General features: G+C 40.6%; 1 protein-coding gene across 1 annotated transcript; it reads left to right on the top strand.

Annotated features, from left to right (window-relative positions):
- The first annotated feature begins 1,459 nt into the window (after positions 1 to 1,459).
- Positions 1,460 to 22,450, top strand: LOC310988856 (sodium-coupled neutral amino acid transporter 3-like). Its single transcript, XM_083975642.1, has 16 exons — positions 1,460 to 1,871; positions 7,671 to 7,803; positions 7,926 to 7,992; positions 9,334 to 9,449; positions 11,177 to 11,250; positions 11,383 to 11,475; positions 11,643 to 11,724; positions 14,379 to 14,461; positions 14,593 to 14,651; positions 16,403 to 16,519; positions 16,756 to 16,835; positions 17,782 to 17,882; positions 17,972 to 18,096; positions 18,997 to 19,141; positions 19,294 to 19,397; positions 21,546 to 22,450. Exons 2-16 carry the CDS (start codon positions 7,745 to 7,747, stop codon positions 21,648 to 21,650), a joined length of 1,410 nt encoding a protein of 469 aa, XP_083831768.1. The 5' UTR covers positions 1,460 to 1,871; positions 7,671 to 7,744; the 3' UTR covers positions 21,651 to 22,450.
- Positions 22,451 to 22,571: the final 121 nt, after the last annotated feature.

Genomic DNA, 22,571 nt, shown 5'->3' with positions numbered 1-22,571 from the left:
TTTAATTAACATTCAAATGACAGATAGAGTTAGATAGTCTGGGGGTCAGATTGTAGGCCCCGACAATCGTGACCATTTTGATCAAAAGTCCTCTTTTATGGGGCGGGGCGGTGCGTGGCGCAGTGGGTGGAGCGGCCGTCCCATGTAGAGGCTGCGGTCCTCGCCGCAGGCGTCCCCGGTTCGAGTCCCGCGTCGGGCGGACCTTTCCTGCGTGTCATTCCCCCTCTCTCTGCCTCCCCGTTTCCTGTCTATCTCTACTGTCATCACTATCAAATAAAAGCAAAAAGCCGAAAAAAATATACTTTAAAAGTCCTCTTTTATGTGGGGGGAGCCGACAAAGTGGAATGTGACTAAAATTGAATGTAACCAATATTAAGCGAGCTGACTGAGAGCACATAGCATAACAAAGCAGTGTGGCTACATGTTTGATCACGCGAGATTTCTGGCTTGGGGGGCGAGATTCTAGTGTAAATCTTTGTGTGTGGTGTGCTCACAGTGTCTCACTCATGGATTTATTATAATACATCCATGGTCTCACTTTACCCCGCAGCATTTGTCTCACTTTACCCCAACACCCCCATTTTAGAAAAAACGACCTCTCTTAGAAATTCAGGCTCATTTTCAGCCAGCATCATCACATGGTTTTATGTGTTTGTCATCATCATGTGTCATATAAGGTTTTTTTTACGTGAATCAATTTGCTTTGGCACAACAGTTGATTAAGTTGACAGCAAGAAAATGTACTTTTACATGCAAAAATCATATTTTTGTGAAAAAAAAATGCTTTCCACAGCATCATGAGGTCCTCTCCTTCATGGCCATGGGGAAATGGAAGGGGCTTGAAAACATAATGGTCAGATGACCATAAATGTGTTCCGTTTTCTAGATATAAGGGGTGTCTCACATTACCCCACTCTCCCCTATTTAGTGAAATACCCCAGTGGCTTGCATTTTGGGAAATGTAGTATTTCAGGGGTTTTGGAGACTGACCCATACAGCAAGTCTCTTTGCAACACTAGTTTAAACTGTCGCTTGTGAGTTTTTCAACCTCATGGAAGTGACATAAAAACATTGTTAGAGCATGTCTCCACTCTATCTCTCAATCTTCTCTCTCTCTCTCTCTCGTCCCCACACGCTTAGCTTAAACTGTGTTCCTGTGTGGAAACTGCAGCAAATTAATGGTGGGAACGTGCGTGTGCTGGACCATCTGTTGGTTAAAAACAGCTCGGCTCAGCTGCAGGGCTCAGGTCGCCTCGGACTCTCCTTCAGTTGGGACGACAGTTTATACATTTACCTCTGTGTGGACCGTTTCCACATTGATCAAACAAAAGCTGGATTTTTCCAGTTTACTTCTGATGCAGAGCCACCACCACCAGCAGCCAGGCTCTTATGCAACCCCACGCTGATCACCTCACCATATTTCCACTGTTACCATAACTCAGAGGTATAGGGGAGTGGGAAGAGAGTAGAAACATGGAAACAATTCAAGAGGCCCATGGTCTGAGCAGACCGTAGAAGCCCAGAGAATTCCCTACAGAGTGATCCATCAGACAAAGTCACGCTTAACCTCGTTTCTTTCTCCCTTTTTTTTCTCTTGCAGAGGAAGAGGAGTGCCTCCACATGTGACATCACGAGAAACTTGAAACCGTCATTTTCCTGCAGCCCTCCCTCCTCACTGCCTGCTGACACATTTGCTCCCCCTCTCCCCACCCTCTCTCCCCGAGACGCTCTGCGCTTCTCTGCTGGGCTCCAGAAAACAGGACAGTGGTATCACCTCCCCAGCCCAAAGTGCACGCTCTGATCCTCCAGGACTTCACCAGACAAGGTCCCCCTCCTCTGGACCAGTGAGTCAGCTGGGCCTGTTTCTGGAGGTAAGTCCCTCCGTTCTTCTGGCTGGAGTTGGAGCTTCTGTGCTGCCACGTGTTTTGACCAGTTGAGAGACAGAGAGAGAGAGAGAGGGGATCTGCTCAGGAAGAGTGAAGGACCATGGGAGAAGAGTGGAGCTTTTGTTCCAGACACATACTTGTGCTTTGGTTTTAAAAGGTTTATCAGACACATAAAAACAAGTTATGGACACAGGTAATACAGCTGTGCTCCAGATGTGAACATTCTTTTTTTTTTCTTGCTACACATTTATTTAAAGTAAATTAACTTACTATAAATAAGCTTGAGCATGATTCTTCCTGAGACACACACATCACATCATTTCCATCTATTAACTAATGAAGTTTTGTCACTTCTTTGAGACTTTGTTAACAAAGCCAGGGGGCAGTGTTGTTGACAGTGTTTGTGTGGCTTGTGAAGTGAGATCATCATCTTTTGTCATCTGTAAATATATAGTTTCCAATTTTTATTATGAGGCTTTGATAGTTTTTTTTTCACTAATATATGTGAAATAACATACATCTTTACTCTCATTGACGTGTCTTTGCTGGTATGAACGTAAGAAAGAAAAACACACACACGCACACACACTTTGGAACAGTGCCAACGACAACAAAACAAACCGTGATTTGTTTTTGTTTTTTACAGATTTGCTGCAGTAAATATAATAGTTGACGTTGTTGTCTGCATGCAGATTGAATTCATGTGCGGTCCATTTAGAAAAGAACATTTATACACAGAGAAACAGGTGACAAGATTACATAAGATGTAAATGTACACATTCCTTGCTGGTAGAATAGGGCAGGGCTTAATCAGGCACACATTGTACCGCTACATGCCCCGTCTCACCTCACTGTGGTGGATAGTTCTCTGTGCATTCAAAAAAAGATGTTTGAAAAAGTCAGAATAGTAACAGTCATTCACTTTGTCCTCCAGAGTGAGACGCCCAGATGGAGATAAATCTAAATTTAGTCTGTTTGTTGACTGCTGAGCTGGATGTTGTTGGCTTAGCTGAGCATAAAGACTGGAAGCAGGGGCAGACAAAAAGAAAAAAAAAGACTTACATGGTAATTGGAAGCTATAGTTGGTGTGTGTGTGTGTGTGTTTGTGGACAGCGCTGAGCAGTGTCTATGCTAAGCTAGGCTAACCACATACTGACTTTAGTTGTATTTTTAAACACATGAACATTGCAGTGTGTGTCTGAGGTGCACCTTTGACCGACTGCAACTCTTCTCAGCTCAACTTGTAGCTATGTTAGTGTTTTACACCAGCTGGTTTCTGTGGTGACCACATTAGGGTAATTAAACCCACATGTGGTCATTTAATACACACACACACTGTGCACTGTAAACAGTAAGGCTAAAATAGCTTGGTCCCTGTAGCATTAGCAAAGCTTGAGCATTAGATTTGTAGAAACTGGGATCACATGCTTCAGTGGCACAGAGGCTGTTTTCTGTTTACAGCTGTTAAATGTGACTTTGGCCAAAAAAGATTTGGCAGGAAGCTCCTGAGCCTGATTGGCGCACAGGATGGGTGGGTGTCCGACACAGCACAACAAGACAAATAATGTCAGGTGAGCAGGTAGCCACAGGAAACTGTTTGACTTTGGCTTATATAAACTCTCCTGTGGCAGGCCACTGTCTGTAAGATTAAGACCGGACAATGTCCTAAATAGTTTAATGTATTCACATATTTAAATATCAGTATTAAGTCATGTGTGATGATCTATTTAATTTATTAGATTAAAAAGTTGTAATATAAACTTGATCAGGTCCTAAGTAGGACCCAAACACCCAGACACCCAGTCTAAAGTTTTGATATGTAACTTTTCCATATTTAAGTGTCTAACAATGACTTGACATTTAGTCGAGTTGGCTTTTTACATTGCATTTACAACCAGAGGAATCAGTGATTTTAACCATGGTACTAACCTGCGTCATTTGGTCGACGGCGTATCCTCTTAGCTCATGCGTGAGTGTTGTGTCTGCCAGAAGCTCAAAATTGACTTTTATTCTGTCGCATTTTTAAGATACTCTACTCTTTTTACACCTTGGTTGTTTTAATCAGAGGGGCCAATGGACATCTGGATCTTAAGATACTGAAGAGAAAAACTAAGTTAAACCACTTTACTAGCCTGGTCTGACTGTTATGAAGAGGAAGGCACTTCTTAAACCTCTGTTTAAAAACCACCCAAATGTTCGTTTAATAAATATCAGAGAAACAACTGTAAGGTTACAGAACTCTCAGTAGTCTTGTATCTTTGGCGCAGCTTCAGCGAATCACTGACTTTTAATGTGAAAACCGCCTTATCCAGTGTTTTTACTGGTGGTAATTACCAGAGGAAAAGCTTAATGGACATGATGTTGAGGATACCAACTCCCGTGATCCCACACTACTTCACCAAGTCTTATGTTAGTCTTATAGTTTTGATTGAGAGACCTCTACACACATGCACACATAAATGGAAGTCCTCCAGTCTACATGGCAAAGTTACAAGTGTCACTTCTGAATCTACAGATTTATAAGCGGTGCATTCAGGGGCATAAATCTCACCTGACGTCTCTCTGGGAAACATTCGGTGACGCAAATAAAGTGCAGAGACCGTGAAAACAAGAAAGGTCCCTCTGCACAGTATATGTATGTGTAACTACTGTACAAAGTGTCAATGTCTGAGGACCCAGTTCAGTCATGTTTGAGCAGCGAGGTCACGCTCAGCTGTTATCACTCTGTCATTCTGAAAGCCTGCAGGGAAAACATGTCCACAACAGAGCAGAACCGAGACTTGGCTTCTCCTCTCTTATCTACAGAGCCACGTCGCTTTTCACTGGGTGTCTGTGACCCATCAATAGTGTGATTTTGATATGAAACTTGGTTCTGTTTGCAGCTGTGCTAGAAAATATGTCTGCCCGTCTCAAGTTTATCATCATTATTATTTTGAATAAACTAATATCAGCAAAATATATTTCTGTCGGTTGACGAATCAACTTCTTGTTTGAGCTCTCATCACATTTGCCTTCTTTGTAACACTCCAAACATCATAAAATGAAGATGAGGCCAAACCAAATGTGAATGGCACAAAGAGCGGTGTTTTTTGTTTTGTCGGGGGCTCCATGGGCTCACATTATGTACTTTGATACTGATGACACAGGACTGAAGGTAGCTGCTCAACTGTTTGTGTAATCCTCTTTCTCTTTTTCACTGAAAGTCAACACGTGGAGTGCACCTCTGGCTCCGAGGTATTGGGAAATTAATCACAGTTACAGAGAAGTTGTTTAACTGCTACGATCTCTTTAGTTTGGGCTGTTTTTAAAGGTCACAGTTTTATATCATTTAGCAAGGATCTGACATTTCCTGTACCAGTGTCAAAACATGTACAATCAGACCAATGAGGACGGGGAAAACTGTAACAGCTTCGTGTGAAAAACCTCTGCAGTTCCTTAAATCCCTGCAGCTCCTGAAGGCAGCAGGACTAATGTTGTTGTTACTCGCTGTTTTTAGACCTCTGCAAAAAAAAAAGCCAGTGAACCCTTTGGCGTTACCTCCAACTATCTGTAATCTGATCTGATCTTTATCTACACTCATCAACCATAAGGTGATTTAAGATTCAAATGAAAGTACTGATGATTCAGGATGAACTCTCACACTGTAGTTTCCAAGATCTTTAAAAACACGACCCCAAACATTGTAAAGTCTGGACTGGACATGCTCCAATCAGGACAGTAAAATATGTCAACTCAAAAAAAGCCGCAACAACATCTATTTTAATATACAGGATACAGAAAATGTACAAACAATCATTAAAACATTCATGTCGTGGTTGAAAAGAGTCAGTGAAACGATCGGCTAATGTCATCAACAGAAGCTAACTGTAGTCAGGAGTTCTCAGACCTGGAGTCAGTGAAGACACTGGAGTCAGTGAAGACACTTTGACCTATAAAAAGAAAACTAGAACATATAGAGAGACAACAACTGGTGTGACACAAGAAAGATCTCAGAGGAATGAGGAGGAGTAGCTGGTGTTTAGATCTCCATTAGTCCGCAGTCACACAAAGTGTCTATAAATGGAGATGAGTCTCACCAGAAGACGATGTCCCAACACCGATGATCAGTAACATAACCAAGAAGCTACAGGCTGAAAGGAATCATGGGAGCTGGTTAAAGGGATGGTTCAACATTTTGGCAAATTGCCCACTGCCATTATCCCTATAGTCTAAGTAGTAGGTCCGTTACCTTTAATTGTTGGTGCAAGCTATTTTTAGAACGGAGTGAGCTGCTCAGAGCTAAGCTACGCTATTGGGATTTCCCTCATCAAACTCATCAAATACACAATCCAACAACTCCAAAACGCTCTGGTGGACAAGTTGTGACCTGCACATTCACCACGCTATGAGATAATAACGGAACGTTACAAGACAGAGTTGTTTTTGAGGCAAATGCAGAGACTGCTTGCCAAAAAACTGCTCCCTACGGGAAAGCGCATCAGCGGTTTTGCATTAATTTACCTCAAAAACAACTCCGTCTCATAACGTTCCGTTATTATCTCATAGCGTGGTGAATGTGCAGGTCACAACTTGTCCACCAGAGAGTTGTTGGATTGTGTATTTGATGGGGAAAACCAAGAAATTCCATGAGCCTCCGTAGCGTAGCTCTGAACAGCTGGCACCGACAATTAAAGGTAATGAACCTACTCCTAAAACTAGGGATTATGGCAATGGGCCAATTTGCCAAAATGTTGAACTATCCCTTTAACATCTCCCTTCATGAGAAGAGCATCATCCCACGTCAGGATGGGTGTGAACCAGCAGGAGAAGCTGATGAATGATGATGCAGCAACACAATGACCCTAAAATTCACCACTGGACTGGTCTGGACTGAACTGGACTGTGCCCCGGTCAGAGACCACATCTTAGTCCAGTTGCAACATTGTGGGGAAACGTACCGAGCAGGGAACCTGGGAATCAGCTCTTCAACGAATCATGGTCCAACCTGAACACGGAGCAGCTCTGATCAGCTGCTGCGTTCCAGTTACTGGAAAATAATTAACATACAAGGGTTCACTGACTGTTTCCACCATTACTGTGAATGTATTAACTAAAGACATGAAATATAATTATTTGTGTCTTATGTAAAGATCAGATCAGATTTCATGACCAGTTAGTAAACAGAGATGTACTGACTCAGTTTCCATGGAGACGCCTGGTCATCACAGATGTCTTTCACAACTTTCTTTTCAGCAGAATTAGTGTCTCATTTTTTTTATCCTTGAAACAAATGAATTAGTGAACTATCTCACTTGCTCCTAGTCGTAGGAGGTGAGATACATGTTAATCATTACTAAAATTAGGTTGTTGGGGTTTTTTCATACCAAATTCTTCTTCTTATGACTACCTGGTGGAAAATAATACTGAACACAAAATCCAAATAAAGATACATAACGACAAAAACAGACAAAGCGACAGTTAGGATTCATACAGGCTGTTACAGTAGTGCAGATAAACAGCTGCTTTTCTTTCGTGGCTGGAGTTTAGACGAAGCATGAGAGTCACACAGACGTTTGTACACACACACACACCCCTGTGTTAGAAGTCACACGTGTACACACACGGTCCCTCCATGACCCTTTTCCACCTCTCTTATTCACGTGTGTGTGTAGACAGAGATGCAGTTGTAACCAGTTTACAGCTTGATGGTGTCAGTGTCCTAGAATCAATATAAAGTGATTAAATATGTCAACATTATTCTTGATGAGGTTTGATGTGGTTTGTGATTTGTTTCCTCTTTTTCAGATTTCACTTCTTTTCCTTTTTATTCTTGTGAAACCTCTCAACTATCTGAAGAAGTGACTGAACCTGTCTCCAGTATGGAGCTGCAGAAGCTGTCCAATGGTAACCACCACCACGACGCTGCTGTGGAAGGAGGGTGCGTATCCTGTGTGTGTCCTACTCTACACCAACCCAACATGGACTGGTTGCACATCATGTATATTCATATTTTAAAATTGAAGAAGTGTTTTTCTTGTTTGTTTGTGGTGGACGTTGCAGAATCCCGCCAGAGAAAGAAAAGTTCCTGCAGCACAGTGATGGACCAAAGAGGCCCCAGTTCACAGATGTGAGTATGTGGCACGGAGATGCTGTGATCATGTGATAATAAGTGATAAATGGGAGTGTCAGGGTCAGATATTAGTTACGCCCCAATCCACAGGAGAAGAATGGACACACAAAGTTAATGACATAACATACAGTATATTGTATAATAATACATTTTATTTATAAAAGTGCTCAAAGACGCTTACATAAAAGCAACAACACAATTAAAATACAGAAACAATGTAATAACAACAATTAAAATACAATACAAGTACAATGTAGAAGATCAAAAAGAGATATGAAATGAGATAGGATAGAATAACAGAAAATTAGACATATTAAAATGTACAGATTAAAGCCAGTTAAAAAAGGTGGGCTTTAGGAGTGATTTAAGGTGCGGGGGTCTGTACAGTCTCTGATGGGTTTGGGGAGTGAATTCCAGAGGGTGGGGGCGGCAACAGAGAATTTAATGGGAAAAAAAGACATTTACAAATACATAAATTCTCCAACATATCAAAATGAGACTCTTTCATGAAAAAGCCATAGACAAATTTTAGGGATGTAACAGTTTAAAACTACATAAGAAAAAAAAAACACTCCTAAACAGGATGAATGCATGTACATGTATGTGTATGGATATACATAATTTTTTATTTCATGTTACATGTTTCACTTGAAACATAAATAAGAAGATTGAGGTTTTGAGGATGTAGCACTAGCTTATCACAATTTCAGATAAAACAAGAGAAGAAAGTTATACAAGTTATACAAAGTTATAAACACTCAACACTTACTGTTCATTCAATAAAAACTGGACTCACTGGGAGCTGTACTGGGAGCTGTGGTCACATGTCACTCCATTTCAGAGTTAAACCTAGGTCTTTTAACTATATTTATAAATTATGAAAGGGAGAGAACGTATTGTAACCACATGCAGTGAGTGTGTTGCTATAGCAACTGACTTTGCTGTTCAGTTTTGGGATGTTTTGCCTCTGAGTGGCGACACGAATGTGAAATATTAAAGTGCATTGATTTCTACAAAATCTGGTTTGCATGATCTTGGGTTATGATTCAGTTCATGTATGAGTATTTTTATTAGAGTGGGTGTGGCTAATTACAAAACATAGGCTACAGATGGGTCTGTCACTATATATGACTGACAATATTGAGTGTGTCTGCAGTCATCATATGAACTTCATGAACAACATTTCCTATTCATGCTCAGTGTTGGATTCAAACCATAATATTTGATGAAGCTCCTGAAAGTGTTCTAAGTTTAAACAGATTTTCACATGTGATGTTGTATCCTGATGTGAGAAGGTGAAATGTTGAATACAGTGTTCCCATCGTATGTCTCCCTCAGTTTGAGGGTAAAACCTCCTTCGGCATGTCCGTCTTCAACCTGAGCAACGCCATCATGGGCAGCGGCATCCTGGGTCTGTCATACGCCATGTCCAACACCGGCATCGTCCTCTTCCTGTGAGCGCTGCAGATACATACACTTTGGTTCAGAGAGTACAACTGGACATGATACATACACACACACACACACACACACACACACACATGCATGTTTTTCTGTACATCAGCAATTCCTTGAAAACGACAGACAGTCGACAAACAGACAGGAAGAGTCAAGGTAAATATTGCACAACTCCCACGTCCTGCCACATGCGGTTATGTCATATGTGGACAACAGTTAACAGAGCCTCAGTGTGGTGGTGGTGGTGGTGAAACCAAGCTCCTGAAACTCTCCTCAAATAACAAACAGTGGACTATATTATCTATACTGGTATATGCAAACACGAAAAGAAGACCAGTGTCCAGATATAACCAACAGAACACAGCTGTCCACGTGTCAACATGTTTGCACTGTCATCATCATAAAATATCTTGTTATATATCTGAGGAAACTATTCATAAATTACTGAATATTTATATATATATATACAGTATATATATCCACAATGATCAATCAACAAATAAATAATTTGTGTCAAAGAAGGCGCATTGTCTGTCATACCCCTCCCAAATTCAAGTAGGCTAAGCTTTATTGTCAGGACAAATTGCCAAAGCTACACAGAAATTAACAATAAAAGATAGTTGGGAACAAATCTATAGTAATGATAAAACATCAATAGACCCATAGAAGTACTGAAAACAGTTCTACTTAAAGGTCCAGTGTGTAAAATGAGGGGAAATCAAGCATTCCAATTCTATTAATTATAAAACAGGAAGGTGAAATTCGGCGATCTGATCGGTTGTTAACCGTGATATAATGAGCATATACCACGGCTACTATTCTAAAGCCTTCAATTCAATTCAATTCAATTCAATTTATTTGAGGTGGGACAGTGCATGTTCATGAACGAAACATAAAATCGTAAACAAGCAGGATTGTAGCCACAGGCTAATTTCCATCCGTTGTCCCATACATAGATGTTCCCTGGTACAAATACAGTAACAATAAAGAAAAACAAAAGCATGTTATAAAATATCATTATCACAGCATAGGCTATCACTCTGCGTCAATCACTCTGACTGGTATGAACGGAAGTTTGTTGTCATGTATCCATGACAATGTACTGTTAAGTCGGTAGCAAAAGACAGTCTGTGTTTTTACTACATTATAGCAAGACCCTTGCTATAAAAGAAGAATTATAAGGCTATGAAAACCAAACAGATGTTATTTTATAGTGATTATACATTTATACAAATATATTCATGGGTAGTATATTCAGATTTTGCCAATAAACCTTGACAAATATTACACACTGGACCTTTAATTCAGCTCCTGACTATACAGGACACATATGTTGTCTACATTCTCGTCATTATTCTATTGTTATCATCTTTTTTTTTTCTTAATGCTTCACGTTGTGTTGTTTGCAGGACTAGTTTCTACACAAATAAAGTCTGACACACCAACATAAAATCTTTCTTAGTTTCCCATCAGTCACTCCTGCACTATGTCCTCTCTGCCTAGGGTCAAAGAAAAATATATTTCACATCATGATTTGGGATTTTGTTCTGTGTGATTATGCAAGTGGCCTGTCAGGAGATGTGTGGTAAACCTGGCCCCGTGTCGACCCCTGTGGCCTCTGCAGTGAAATGAAACTTTAAATATACGCACTGACAGTGGAGTGCGGCAACATGTAAGACGTGACAGCAGTAACATGATCGACCATGTCTGTTGTGTTTTACAGGATCCTGTTGACATGTATTGCTTGTCTGTCCTGTTATTCCGTCCACCTGCTGCTGCGCAGTGCTGGAGTTGTGGGTAAGGGTTATGGCTTTATGAAATATGGGAAAATATCCCCAGTTTACACTCAGAGCCCCTTGTCCAGTGTCTTTGAAGGTGTCTGAGTGTCCTCGGAGTGGTAACGTGTCTCTTCTGTGCTGCTCTCGCCAGGTATTCGTGCCTATGAGCAGCTGGGCCTCAGAGCTTTTGGTCACACAGGGAAGATTCTAGCAGCTGTCATCATAACGTTACATAACATTGGAGGTAAGAGAGTGGGAAATTGATGTGCTGTCTGAAATGTTTAACCTATGTGATAAAAGCGGGTGGGAGCGATGAGCCTCGCTGTTTTGAGGGAACATGTGAAAACCTGTGGGATTTGTAGACTAATAAACACTCTTTCTTCAGGCTGTCTATGTTTTCCTCTCCTCCAGCCATGTCCAGTTACCTGTTCATAGTCAAGTATGAGTTGCCACTGGTCATCCAAGCCTTTCTGGGCCAGACGACAGCCCCTGAGTGAGTACTGTTTAAAAACAGCAGCATGTTTAACGTCCTTACAGAAAAACCACATGAACTTCACATAATGATTTTTCACATGTAAAAAAAATTGCACATGGGAATCAAGTTATTGGCTCATGGGAAACATGTGGTGCTGGCCCACTTGTATGTGAATCACATGTGAATTCCCATGTGAACCCATTTTCCACATGTGCTCTACATGGCAACACATGTGATCACATGTAGAGCACATGTGGAAAATGGGTTCACATGGGAATTCACATGTGGTTCACAAAAAAAAACACATGTTTCCCATGTGCAAATAACATGTGAAGTTGGTATCGGTGTCATCATGTGTGTCCATGACAGAAACAAAAGAGGTCCAGGATAAAAGATGAAAATGTAATTGTGTCTTTCTGCCACAAGTTGTTGTTGTTGTTTTTTCAAATATCAGTCAGACAGGAGGTCATCATTTCAACTGTTTTTTTAGCAGTAGATTCATCTGTATTATAACATGAGAGTAAGCAAGTGAGTAAGTGGTTCTCACCTCATCACGATGCACAGAGCAGGAAGGAAGTCGCTCTGAGGCCTTGTAGCACAAAACATAAAGAGAGAAAGCAGAGCCCTGACAGCTGGGGCCAGATGCATAAAACTGTATAGACTCACTGCTAAAACTGTGTGTACACAGAACAAAACTGAAAAAATGTGCATGGACTGTCTTTACCAATCAGAATCAGAATGACGTGCGCACACATGGTTCCACTTTATTAAACCCACCCATTGAGAAATTGGATGCATGTGCACAATGGTCATTTCCTCTGCCATCATTAGCCATAAATGGATCAAGACACGCCTCTTAATCCATCAGGTCAGACATTTTTAGTGCATACGCGATAATACCTAAGTATTTTTACCCACATTTTTCAATCAATATCTAATTGCACATTTTTAATACTCATAGTTCTTAGGTTTATATCATTCTTTTTTCACTGTATTTCTCTGCTGCTTGGCTTATTTAAAATAAAATTCTGGGACCGTACTTAGTTGTGTTCCCTTTCATACACCTGGTGCTCTAAAATGACAATAAATGTTCTTGAATCTTCCTTTTGCATTAATCAGCCACAAGAAAGACCAGACAGAAGCCCTGTGAGACAACATGTGTAGGCTATCAATTTACTTTAATAGAGTCACTCTAAAGGTAAAGCCATTGTTAAAGGGATTGTTCAACAATTTGGCAAATTGGCGCATCGCATAATCCATATCGTTTTAGGAGTAGGTTCGTTACCTTGTGTAAGGTGCAAGCTATTTTTAGAACGGCGGAGCAGAGCTGCAAGCTGCTCAGAGCTACGCTATGGTGGCTCATAGAATTTCTTGGTTTCCCTCATCAATCTCATCAAATACACGATCCAACAATTCTAAAATGCTCTTGTGGACAAGTTGTGACCTGCACATTCACCACGCTATGAGATAATAACGGAACGTTACAAGACGGAGTTGTTTTCGAGGTAAATGCAGAGACTGCTTGCCAAAAAACTGCTCCCGACGGGAATACGCATCAGCTGTTTTGCATGAATTTACCTCGAAAACAACTTTGTCTCGTAATGTTCCGTTATTATCTCATAGCGTGGTGAATGTGCAGGTCACAACTTGTCCACGAGAGCATTCCTAAAACTATATGGATTATAGCAATGTGCCAATTTGCCAAAATGTTGAACTACTGGTATCCCTTTAAAACACGACAGATTGTATTATTGTTATGTAGTCTCCCACTTCCATCATAGGACAACTGAACACTGACTAGTTACACATCACATCACCACTGCTACACTTCATATCGCTCTGCAGATCTCAACCATCAGTTAAAGTCAACGTGGATAATGTGGTTCAAATAAAAGACCAGAGTCTACCACAAATGTACCGTCTCTGTACTGCAATTAAGATTACAAACCTGGGGAAATAAAAGATAATAATAAAGCTTGACAAAGATATATTTCTTTAAAAAGTCCAAAACAGTTACTGAATGCCTCGTGATAATTGATAATAAGATTATTTCTCTTTATAAATTGTAAAAATAGTTTTTGCTGTCTTAATGGCAAACCCTTTAAATTGTAATGTGCTTTCACTTCGCTGTGAGTCCTGGATCACTTCGGACTCGGAGGATCGTGTATATACCTTGTCCAAAGTGTGTGTGAGGCGCCCACACTATCACACACTCCCCTTGTATTTACAAATACCAGATCTTGCGTGGGAAATGTCAAGAATTGTATGTGCGGGAACTAGCGTATGCATGCTTTCTGTGCACACACAGCGATTAATGCATCTGGCTCCTGTTGTGATTCAGAGGTTGTGTTGAACATGTGATGCAGGTGTAGGAATTTGCCAGGTCAATGTGGTCAAACATGAGGTGAAGCAACTTGCAGACTTGATCCTTCACCGCAGGATGGTGTGTGTCCAAATAGACTCCAGAGTGTGTGTTCATGGTGATGAAGGAACAGTGCATTAGTGTGGCTCACACTATGATAACTTGTTCTTGTGTGTTGCTATAAACACGCAAGAATCGCACAGATATATCACAAGCATACATCTGACTTCCTGCCCCGCCTGGACAAGACTGTGTTCTTTTGATCTACTGTTTGTATGCTTCACTATGTGTGTGTGTGTTCTGCACGTAGCGACTGGTTCATGAATGGAAACTACCTCATTATCATCGTCACTGCGTGTGTCATCCTCCCGCTGGCCATGATGAAACATCTGGGTACGTCCCCTCTGCTCAACAACAACTCACCCATGTGTTTCCTCATTGTTTGGTGTCTCAAGTCTCAGTCAAAATACTGGTCCTCTGTGTTATTTCAATGTCTTGATGAGGGTTTTTCTTGTGCTCTGCAGGGTATCTTGGTTACACCAGTGGATTCTCCCTCTCCTGCATGGTCTTCTTCCTCTCTGCCGTGAGTGTCCAGCTCCTCAGACAAAACTTAAAGGAGACATATCATGGCCCCTTTCCACAATTTAAAATAGTTCCCAGGTGTCTTAAAGACATGTCTGTGACATGCTTTGGTCAAAATCCCACAAGGATAGAACATCACAGCTCTTTTCATCCTCTCAAAACAGCCCTGTTCAGAACAGCAGGTTTCAGAGACTGTCCCTTTAAATGCAAATGAACCACTGCTTGCCCCGCCCCTTCTACTGGTACCAGGTAGGGGTGGTATTCTGCAAATTCGAATCCTAGTTACATCAGTGGAAGACAAAAGCTCGTAAGACCACATGGATTTCAACCTAGGGAGCCTGCACACGATTTTTTTGTCAATTCTCACATTTCGGGGCCAGAAGGCAAGACAAACACCCAAATATATGTTAATGAGCCTTCAAAAAGTGATATTTCCATAATATGTCCCGTGTGTGTGTGTGTGTGTGTGTGTGTGTGTGTGTGTGTGTGTGTGTGTGTGTGTGTGTGTGAGGTTCATACAAATGGTCAGAATATCACCTGCAGTAGATTCTGATCCTGGTCAGGAAAGCCAAATGTATTTCTACACACAAGCACATCACCATGTATGTGCATAGGAATGCAGCAGCTCAGGCGTTAAAAATACAGTGCCAGAGCAAAGTGCTGCTCTAACAGGATGATAAACTGATAAACAGACGACAAGTTAAACCGACTCTTAACATTATAATCCTCCAAACGCACATATGAGACACCAGATCTCACAGAAACTCGTTCGAGAGAGATGTTGTCCCAAGTTCAACCCCTTTTCCTTGTTTTACTGGTTAGGTTTTCTTTTTCTATATTCCCTTTGGCTCAGTTAGCTGCCATGTTTGTGAGTTGTAAAAATACAAAACATCAGTTTTTAGTGACACTTCCTGGTCTGCTCTCTCATTGGCTGTTGGGGGGCATTTCAATCTGAGACAACCCATTGGGAAAAAGAGGCTCCAACTCAATCAGTAAACACACAACACACCCGATGATTAGTCCAGTGCTCCCATTCAAATCTATTAACTGAGAGCTGAAGGTGATGACCACCTCACACAACCCCATGTAAAAAAAAAACAAAAAAAAAAACGAACTATCCCTTTAATGGTCATAGATATTATATATTGTTATGTCTCTGGAATGAGCACAAGATTCACCGACCACTTTACTGTTGGTTACTATAATTAAACAAGTCTCCTTTAAATTACATTCATGTCCTGCTACGTGACACCAGAAACTAAATAAACACCGACTTCAGCTGATTGTGATGGAAGGTGCAGGTGAGCTGTCAGTTCCTTTTTATAGACTGTCCTTTGTCTGGCTCCTGTGGTGACAGACAGAGACTGTTTTGTATCTGTGAACTAAAAAGCTGCATAAACCAAAAGATTATTTCTGACAAACAAAAAAAGAGAGGAATAGCAGCCGACCACGTGCTGGTTTGTGGTTGTGAAAAGTCCTGGTGTGAGCTCCTCATTCCTCTGCGTATCTGCACAGTGGGTTTAGTCCTGCTGGTTGTAGCCAGACTGACAGGGGTGAGTTACCCTCACCAGCTGCTCTGTGCACTGTTTGACCCTTTGGAGAATGTAAGCTGTAGCTGTTACATGTAGTATATCAATTACCCAAGATATATGGAGACGACAAGTGACAGAACCAGACAATAACTGGACTAAAATGTCTGTTGTTTTATAAACCAAGCAAACCTCCATAATCTCTCACTCTCTGTCACATCAGGTCATCTACAAGAAGTTCAACATTGCTTGCCCTCTGGAGGTGTTTGGCAACTACTCGTCGGTCGCTGACATGCCGGAGGACACGTGCAGCGTCAAGTACTTCACCATCAACCAAGAGGTCAGAGACGATCTGCCTCCGTTTTCATGCACACACACACATCAGGAGCTGAATTTGAACTGTTCGTTTGTGATGAGTTTTTGCTCAGGGGACAGCAATGTGCTCTGAACACGTGTGCAGTCAGAAACTATTTGTGGGTGCATCATGTTACACGCAGCACATGGCTGGATGTGTTTCAAGTTCATATACTTCCTGGAAAGCAGTCCTCTGAAGTTCCTGTGTGACTTGATTTGCAGACGGCGTATACCATCCCCATCCTGGCATTTGCGTTTGTATGCCACCCCGAGGTGCTTCCCATTTACACCGAACTCAGCAAGTAAGCACACAGCACACACTGTGTTGGATTCTTACACTCTGCACCGCACATGTATGTAGGAAGTGAAAACACACACTTTGTGGAACCGTGGAATAGCTTTTTAATGTTGTTCCAATACAGTAAGTCTGTGATGTGACCCAAAATCTTATCACAGTGGCATTGAAATCATAGTGAAAACAGTAAAAAAAAAAAAATTTGAGAAAAAACATAAATAAATAAATAAATAAAATGTTAAAAAATAAAAGGATTAGTTCCCACAAACACTCCAGATGATCTAATCCACTTTATTATACACTGAATTTATAATACTGAGAAAAAAAAAGAAAAAAATGCTATTTCTGTCTTTCTTACTTCCATTTTTCTGCTTTTATTTATTTATTTTATTTTTTATAACAAACACAAAACAACACGTATTCAACATGAAACTACAACAAAACATAACATATTCAACAACATACATCTACAACAAAACAGACATACAAATAGATCAAAACATATAATCAGAATGTGCATAGTACACACTGGTATCTCTTCACTTTTAATACACGCACCATAAATTCATATCATAACTCAGATAGATAAATGATTAAGTAATTCACTCTATAGCAACCCCCCCCCCAAAATATATATTATTAATTAAATTATTGATTTTATTATTTATTAAGAATACAATAGAATATATTTATTGTCATTGTGCAAAACAACAAATGCAGTCCTTGGTTTGACGATAGTAATAATAAATTTTTTTTTACAAATAAATAAATTGTGAGAAATTTAACAAGCTTATAAAACTAAGTAAACGCATTCCTATATTTACTTTTTTCATTACTTGCTTATTTATTTAGGATCTATAGCAATTATATTAGTATATCTTTAAATATACCTCAGCTGAAATTCAGTAACCATGCTGTGTTGCTAAGACATCTGTCACTGTGTTTCCCTGAAGCCCGACCAAGAGAAGGATGCAGAATATTGGCAACGTTTCCATCCTGGGCATGTTCATCATGTACTTCTTCACTGCCACATTTGGATACCTGACTTTCTATGGTGAGAGTGATATGTCTTTAAGTCAGCTGCCAAACATAGCTGAGTGTAATGCTACCGACAAGTCACACATTCTTTGTGCGTGCGTGCAGGGAACACTGAAGCAGAGCTGCTCCACACCTACAGTAAGGTGGACCTCCTGGACACTCTGATCCTGTGTGTGCGACTGGCCGTCCTGGTGGCCGTCACTCTGACTGTACCCGTGGTCCTGTTCCCTGTGAGAGCATGTCCGCCCTTCACACACACATCCACACATCTGATATATCTGACATGGACATGAAACACTTGTGTCTGTGTGTCTCCACTAAAAGAAACAGAAAGTAAAGTGTGCATGTAGGAATCTCTAAAAGTTGTTTATTAAGCATTATTAAATACTTATTATACCATTTCTAAAACATTTATACAAATTTGGTCTGCAATTCATAAACTCAGCTATAAATCTTTACCTCTAATTTATAAAGATTGTATTTTCATACTTAATAAATGATGCATTCAGCATTTATAAATCAAATATTAGATCAATCATAAACCATATAGACTTTTATGGGTAACACTTTACAATAAGGGTCCCTTAATTAACGTTAGTTAGTACATTATTAAGCATTAATACAGTATATAAACTAATGTGTTAATTAATGCTGAGTAATGCATACATAATGATAACTAATTACATTATTCAACTTATAAATTCATTAACTAACTTTGAGTAGTAAATATTAATTAACTGCTTACTAATAGGCTACATTAATTCATGTGTTTCCTAATCCTAAGTAATACATAATAATGATTGTTAATATATCTGTAAACAGTTAATTAATGCTTAATAATGTACTAATTAACGTTAATTAAGGGACCCTTATTGTAAAGTGTTACCCTTTTATGTATGTTGTTGTAAAATAACTTACATACATAATGTAATAGTATAGTGATATATTATGTAAAAATTCAAACATTGTTGTGACATGACGTGGTGATCACTGTTGATATAGTGACTACATACTGTATAGGGGTTACTATGTACTATATATCTGCTTCCTATACTTCCTGTACATGTGTCACATTAAACACCTTTTAACGCAGGAAGTGGCGTGTTAACTAACGCGCGTGTCTCTGCCAGATCCGCCGTGCCCTCCTGCAGCTGCTGTTCCCAGGGAAACCCTTCCACTGGGCCCGTCACGTCGCCATCGCCGTGTGTTTGCTGTTTGCGGTCAACCTGCTGGTCATCCTCGTCCCTAACATCCGAGACATCTTCGGCATAACTGGTGAGATATTGAAAGTTCAGACTGGACCGACACAGCAGACCAGTCTGAAACCCTCTGTGTGAAACTGGTCTGTGGTCTGAGCCAGGGGGCTCCTCTCAGATGACCTGTGTTGTACGGTGCAGTGATCTGTTGTTCCTCCTCTGTGTGTCTAGGAGCGACCACCGCTCCCAGTCTGATCTTCATCCTCCCTGGACTCTTCTACATCCGCATCATCCCCACAGACCAGGAGCCCATGAACTCCAGACCAAAGATCCAGGTGGGTTATAACAACTTAAAGGTGTTACTGTAGCTACAAGTTTAATTCCTCCCAGCCAGTAGGTGTCACACTCACATTGGCCCACTCTCGCTCCAACCTTCAGTTGTACTGGTTACCATCATGGATCTATTATAAGACATAATAGAGAGCCTAAGCCGGAAGCAGGAAGTAACGGTCACCATGGGACCTCAACTCTGAAAAACTCGCCATTCAAATGAACGGGACTGAAAATTTTATTTCGTGATCCGTTTGAATTGCGCCATGAGAAAAAAATATGTCCTCTACCTGTTTAAAACATCACGTTTCATCCCGAGAAATCAGCAGTTTGTTGTAAAGCTATTGTAGAATAAAATTCAGAAGAATCTGTAAGCAGAAAGACTATAAGTCGCGTAGGTGACGTCACACACCACATGCCGCCCTTTCCCGTGTCAGTTGGTGACGTATTTTCTGTGGGACACAGATCTGTAGTCCGTAGAGCGGTCTTTACACAAGATACATTCTTCTGTTGCCGTTTTACAATAAACGGCTGATTTCTCTTCATGAAACGTGATGTTTTAAACAGGTAGAGGACATATTTTTTTCTCATGGCGCAATTCAATCGGATCACGAAATACAATTTTCAGACTCATTCATTTGAATGGCGAGTTTTTCAGAGTTGAGGTCCCATGGCGCCGTTACTTCCTGCTTCCGCTTAGGCTCTCTATAATATAATACATCCATGGTTGCCATGTACGCAAGGGAGCGGCTAGTAGCTAAAGCTAAGCTAACGCTAATCGTATTTAATAGGGGTGGGAGAAAAAACCGATTCACATAAATATCGCAATATCTTTTTTGACGATTTTTTAATCGATTTTGTTTTTCAAAAATCGTTTGTTTTTTTTGTTTTTAAATTTAATATTGTGCAATGTGCATTTGTTAGCCTTTTTTACATACAGAGAGTACCGTTTTTGAAAAGGGTTTAAGTTCACTTTATAATGGAGTAGCCTATGTTAATTTATAGGCTCCTACAGTATTTGTGTGCAGATAAATGTTAAAAATGCAGACTAAAAATCGAGAGAATCAGCAATATCGTAGAATCGCAATTTAAATCGAATCACCATCCAAAAAATCGTAGAAGAATTGATTCGGGAGAAAAGCGTATCGTCCCAGCCCTAGTATTTAACGAGCAGCAGCTCCGGTGTTGACAGCGGACTGGAAACACATCTGAATCATTTCACACTAACTCACCTGCAGACGAACCCGCGGACCCGCAGCATCACACCTGCACCAGAAACGTTACAGTACCGGCATTAGTTAGCATTAGCACGATGCCATTTCTCCACAGAGCTATCAGGATCTGGCTCCCCTGAGCTCCGCCTCACGTCAGTGTACTAATGCTGTTGGTGCAGAGATCATTTCATGCCGACATTGTCAATGTAACCAGATGTAAATATTTATATATTTTGGACCCATCAAAATTTATAAAACAATACTATTAAAACAAAATCAGTAAAATTAATACTTTTATTCTGCACCCCTCTAGATATTCTGTGGATGTATTATTTTTGAAAAATTTATCGTTCTGATGAAAAGGTTGCAGCTATAACCTGTAAGTGTACGTATGGTACTCTCGTGAAGATTAGAAGTAAGGGGTGCGCAGGGCGGCGGAGATCAACATGGCTACCTCCGCAGTTAACGATGACGAGGAAGACACGGAAGACGTTACCACAGGAGACAATTTTGTAGACGCTTTATTTATAGTTATGTTCTCTGGCTAGACACTTGATTCCCTCACTCTACATGTTTGCTCAGGTGTTTTTTTGTTATGATACCACATCTATTTCATTCACCTGAAAGTGAAAAAAAAGAAGCCAAACAACCATTTTTGGTTGTTTTGCTTCTTTTTATGCTTACTATAAAAATACTTTGTACTTTAATTGTACTTGTACTTTTTGATACTTGAGTATATTTAGCCTACTTAAGTACATTGAATGTGAGCTACTTTAAGACTTTTACTCAAGTGATTTTCTTATGGGTGACAAAGTCATTTTCAGTTATGGTATTTGTACTTTTACTTTTACGTTAGTTTTTTCAAGCACCTCTGGTTGCAGGTCTCTATCCCAGCCGAACTAGTGGTTCTGTACTGACCGTCTCTTCTTGGGGTTTCAGGCCGCCTGTTTCACAGCACTGGGCTTCATATTCATGACCATGAGCCTCACATTCATCGCGCTGGACTGGATGAGCGGAGAGAAGCGAAATCTCGGTGGCCATTAAAGTGCTCCCCCCCCGCCCCCCACCCCAATCCCTACAGCTACAGCAGCCCACCGCTGCGCCCCCCTCCCCCCCGCGGCCCCACCCGACCCTCCAGTCCTCTGGATAGGAACGATTGAACCTAGTGCTGGAGGGCTCAGGGCTTTGGGTGGACTGTTGTCATTAATCATATGGAGAGTCCATTCCTTCCTCCAGAGTGTGAAGAGAAGACCGCTCTCGCCCCGTCGCCCACCTACAGGTTGATCTTCACCACCATCAGTCATCACAGGCGGTGTCCCTCTGTCCTACATGAGGAGCTGCTCAACATGTTGACCACCGACATCCCTCAACCGCTGCAGGCTGTTACGAGCTGATCATGGTCTAACTGAAACATTGAAAGAAAATCGGGCAAATTTCTTCAATTAAAAAAAAACAAGAAAAAAACATCTGTTTTTTAATTATCAGCTAAGTTTGATGGAGAAAAAATATTTTTGGTGCTGCTGGTGCTGCTTGACAAAAATGCTGTTTAAAGTAAATCGCATCGTGGTGTTTAACATTGCCGTCCAGTTGTTTCTGCTCCTCAGACGAGTGGCGCAGGAGCAGGGGAACCGAACAAACGCTTCCAGATAATTCACTTCAGTAGATGATGCTGCTGTGTGTACGATAATTCTGCAGAGCAGTGTTTGGCAAAACTGGAAGAAAAAAAAAACATCATCAATCACGTCCAAGTCTGACATGATGACATTAATTTTATACAACTGTGAATTCATTTGGACAGCATGCAGTATGTGGATATTGTTTAATAAAAATCACAAAAGATGAAACCTGTCTGTTTGTCATTTAAAATTTACTAAAAATACATTGTTTCTCCTGCAGTAAGATCATTTAGAAATTCATTTTTATCAGCACAGCTTTTTTTTTTTTTTTTTTTTTTAAGATTGTTTA

The sequence above is a fragment of the Trachurus trachurus genome, assembly GCF_905171665.1.
Source record: "Trachurus trachurus genome assembly, chromosome: 7".
Lineage (NCBI taxonomy): Eukaryota > Metazoa > Chordata > Actinopteri > Carangiformes > Carangidae > Trachurus > Trachurus trachurus.
Note: the sequence above shows the minus strand (reverse complement) of the source record. Positions and strands in the feature narration are given on the sequence as shown.

Excerpts from the sequence above, each read along its gene's own strand:
- LOC310988856 (XM_083975642.1), top strand. The coding sequence starts at position 7,745 with ATGGAGCTGCAGAAGCTGTCCAATGGTAACCACCACCACGACGCTGCT. Across the intron at positions 9,450-11,176 it reads ACCGGCATCGTCCTCTTCCT|GATCCTGTTGACATGTATTG; the intron begins GTGAGCGCTGCA and ends TGTGTTTTACAG. Across the intron at positions 11,251-11,382 it reads GCGCAGTGCTGGAGTTGTGG|GTATTCGTGCCTATGAGCAG; the intron begins GTAAGGGTTATG and ends TGCTCTCGCCAG.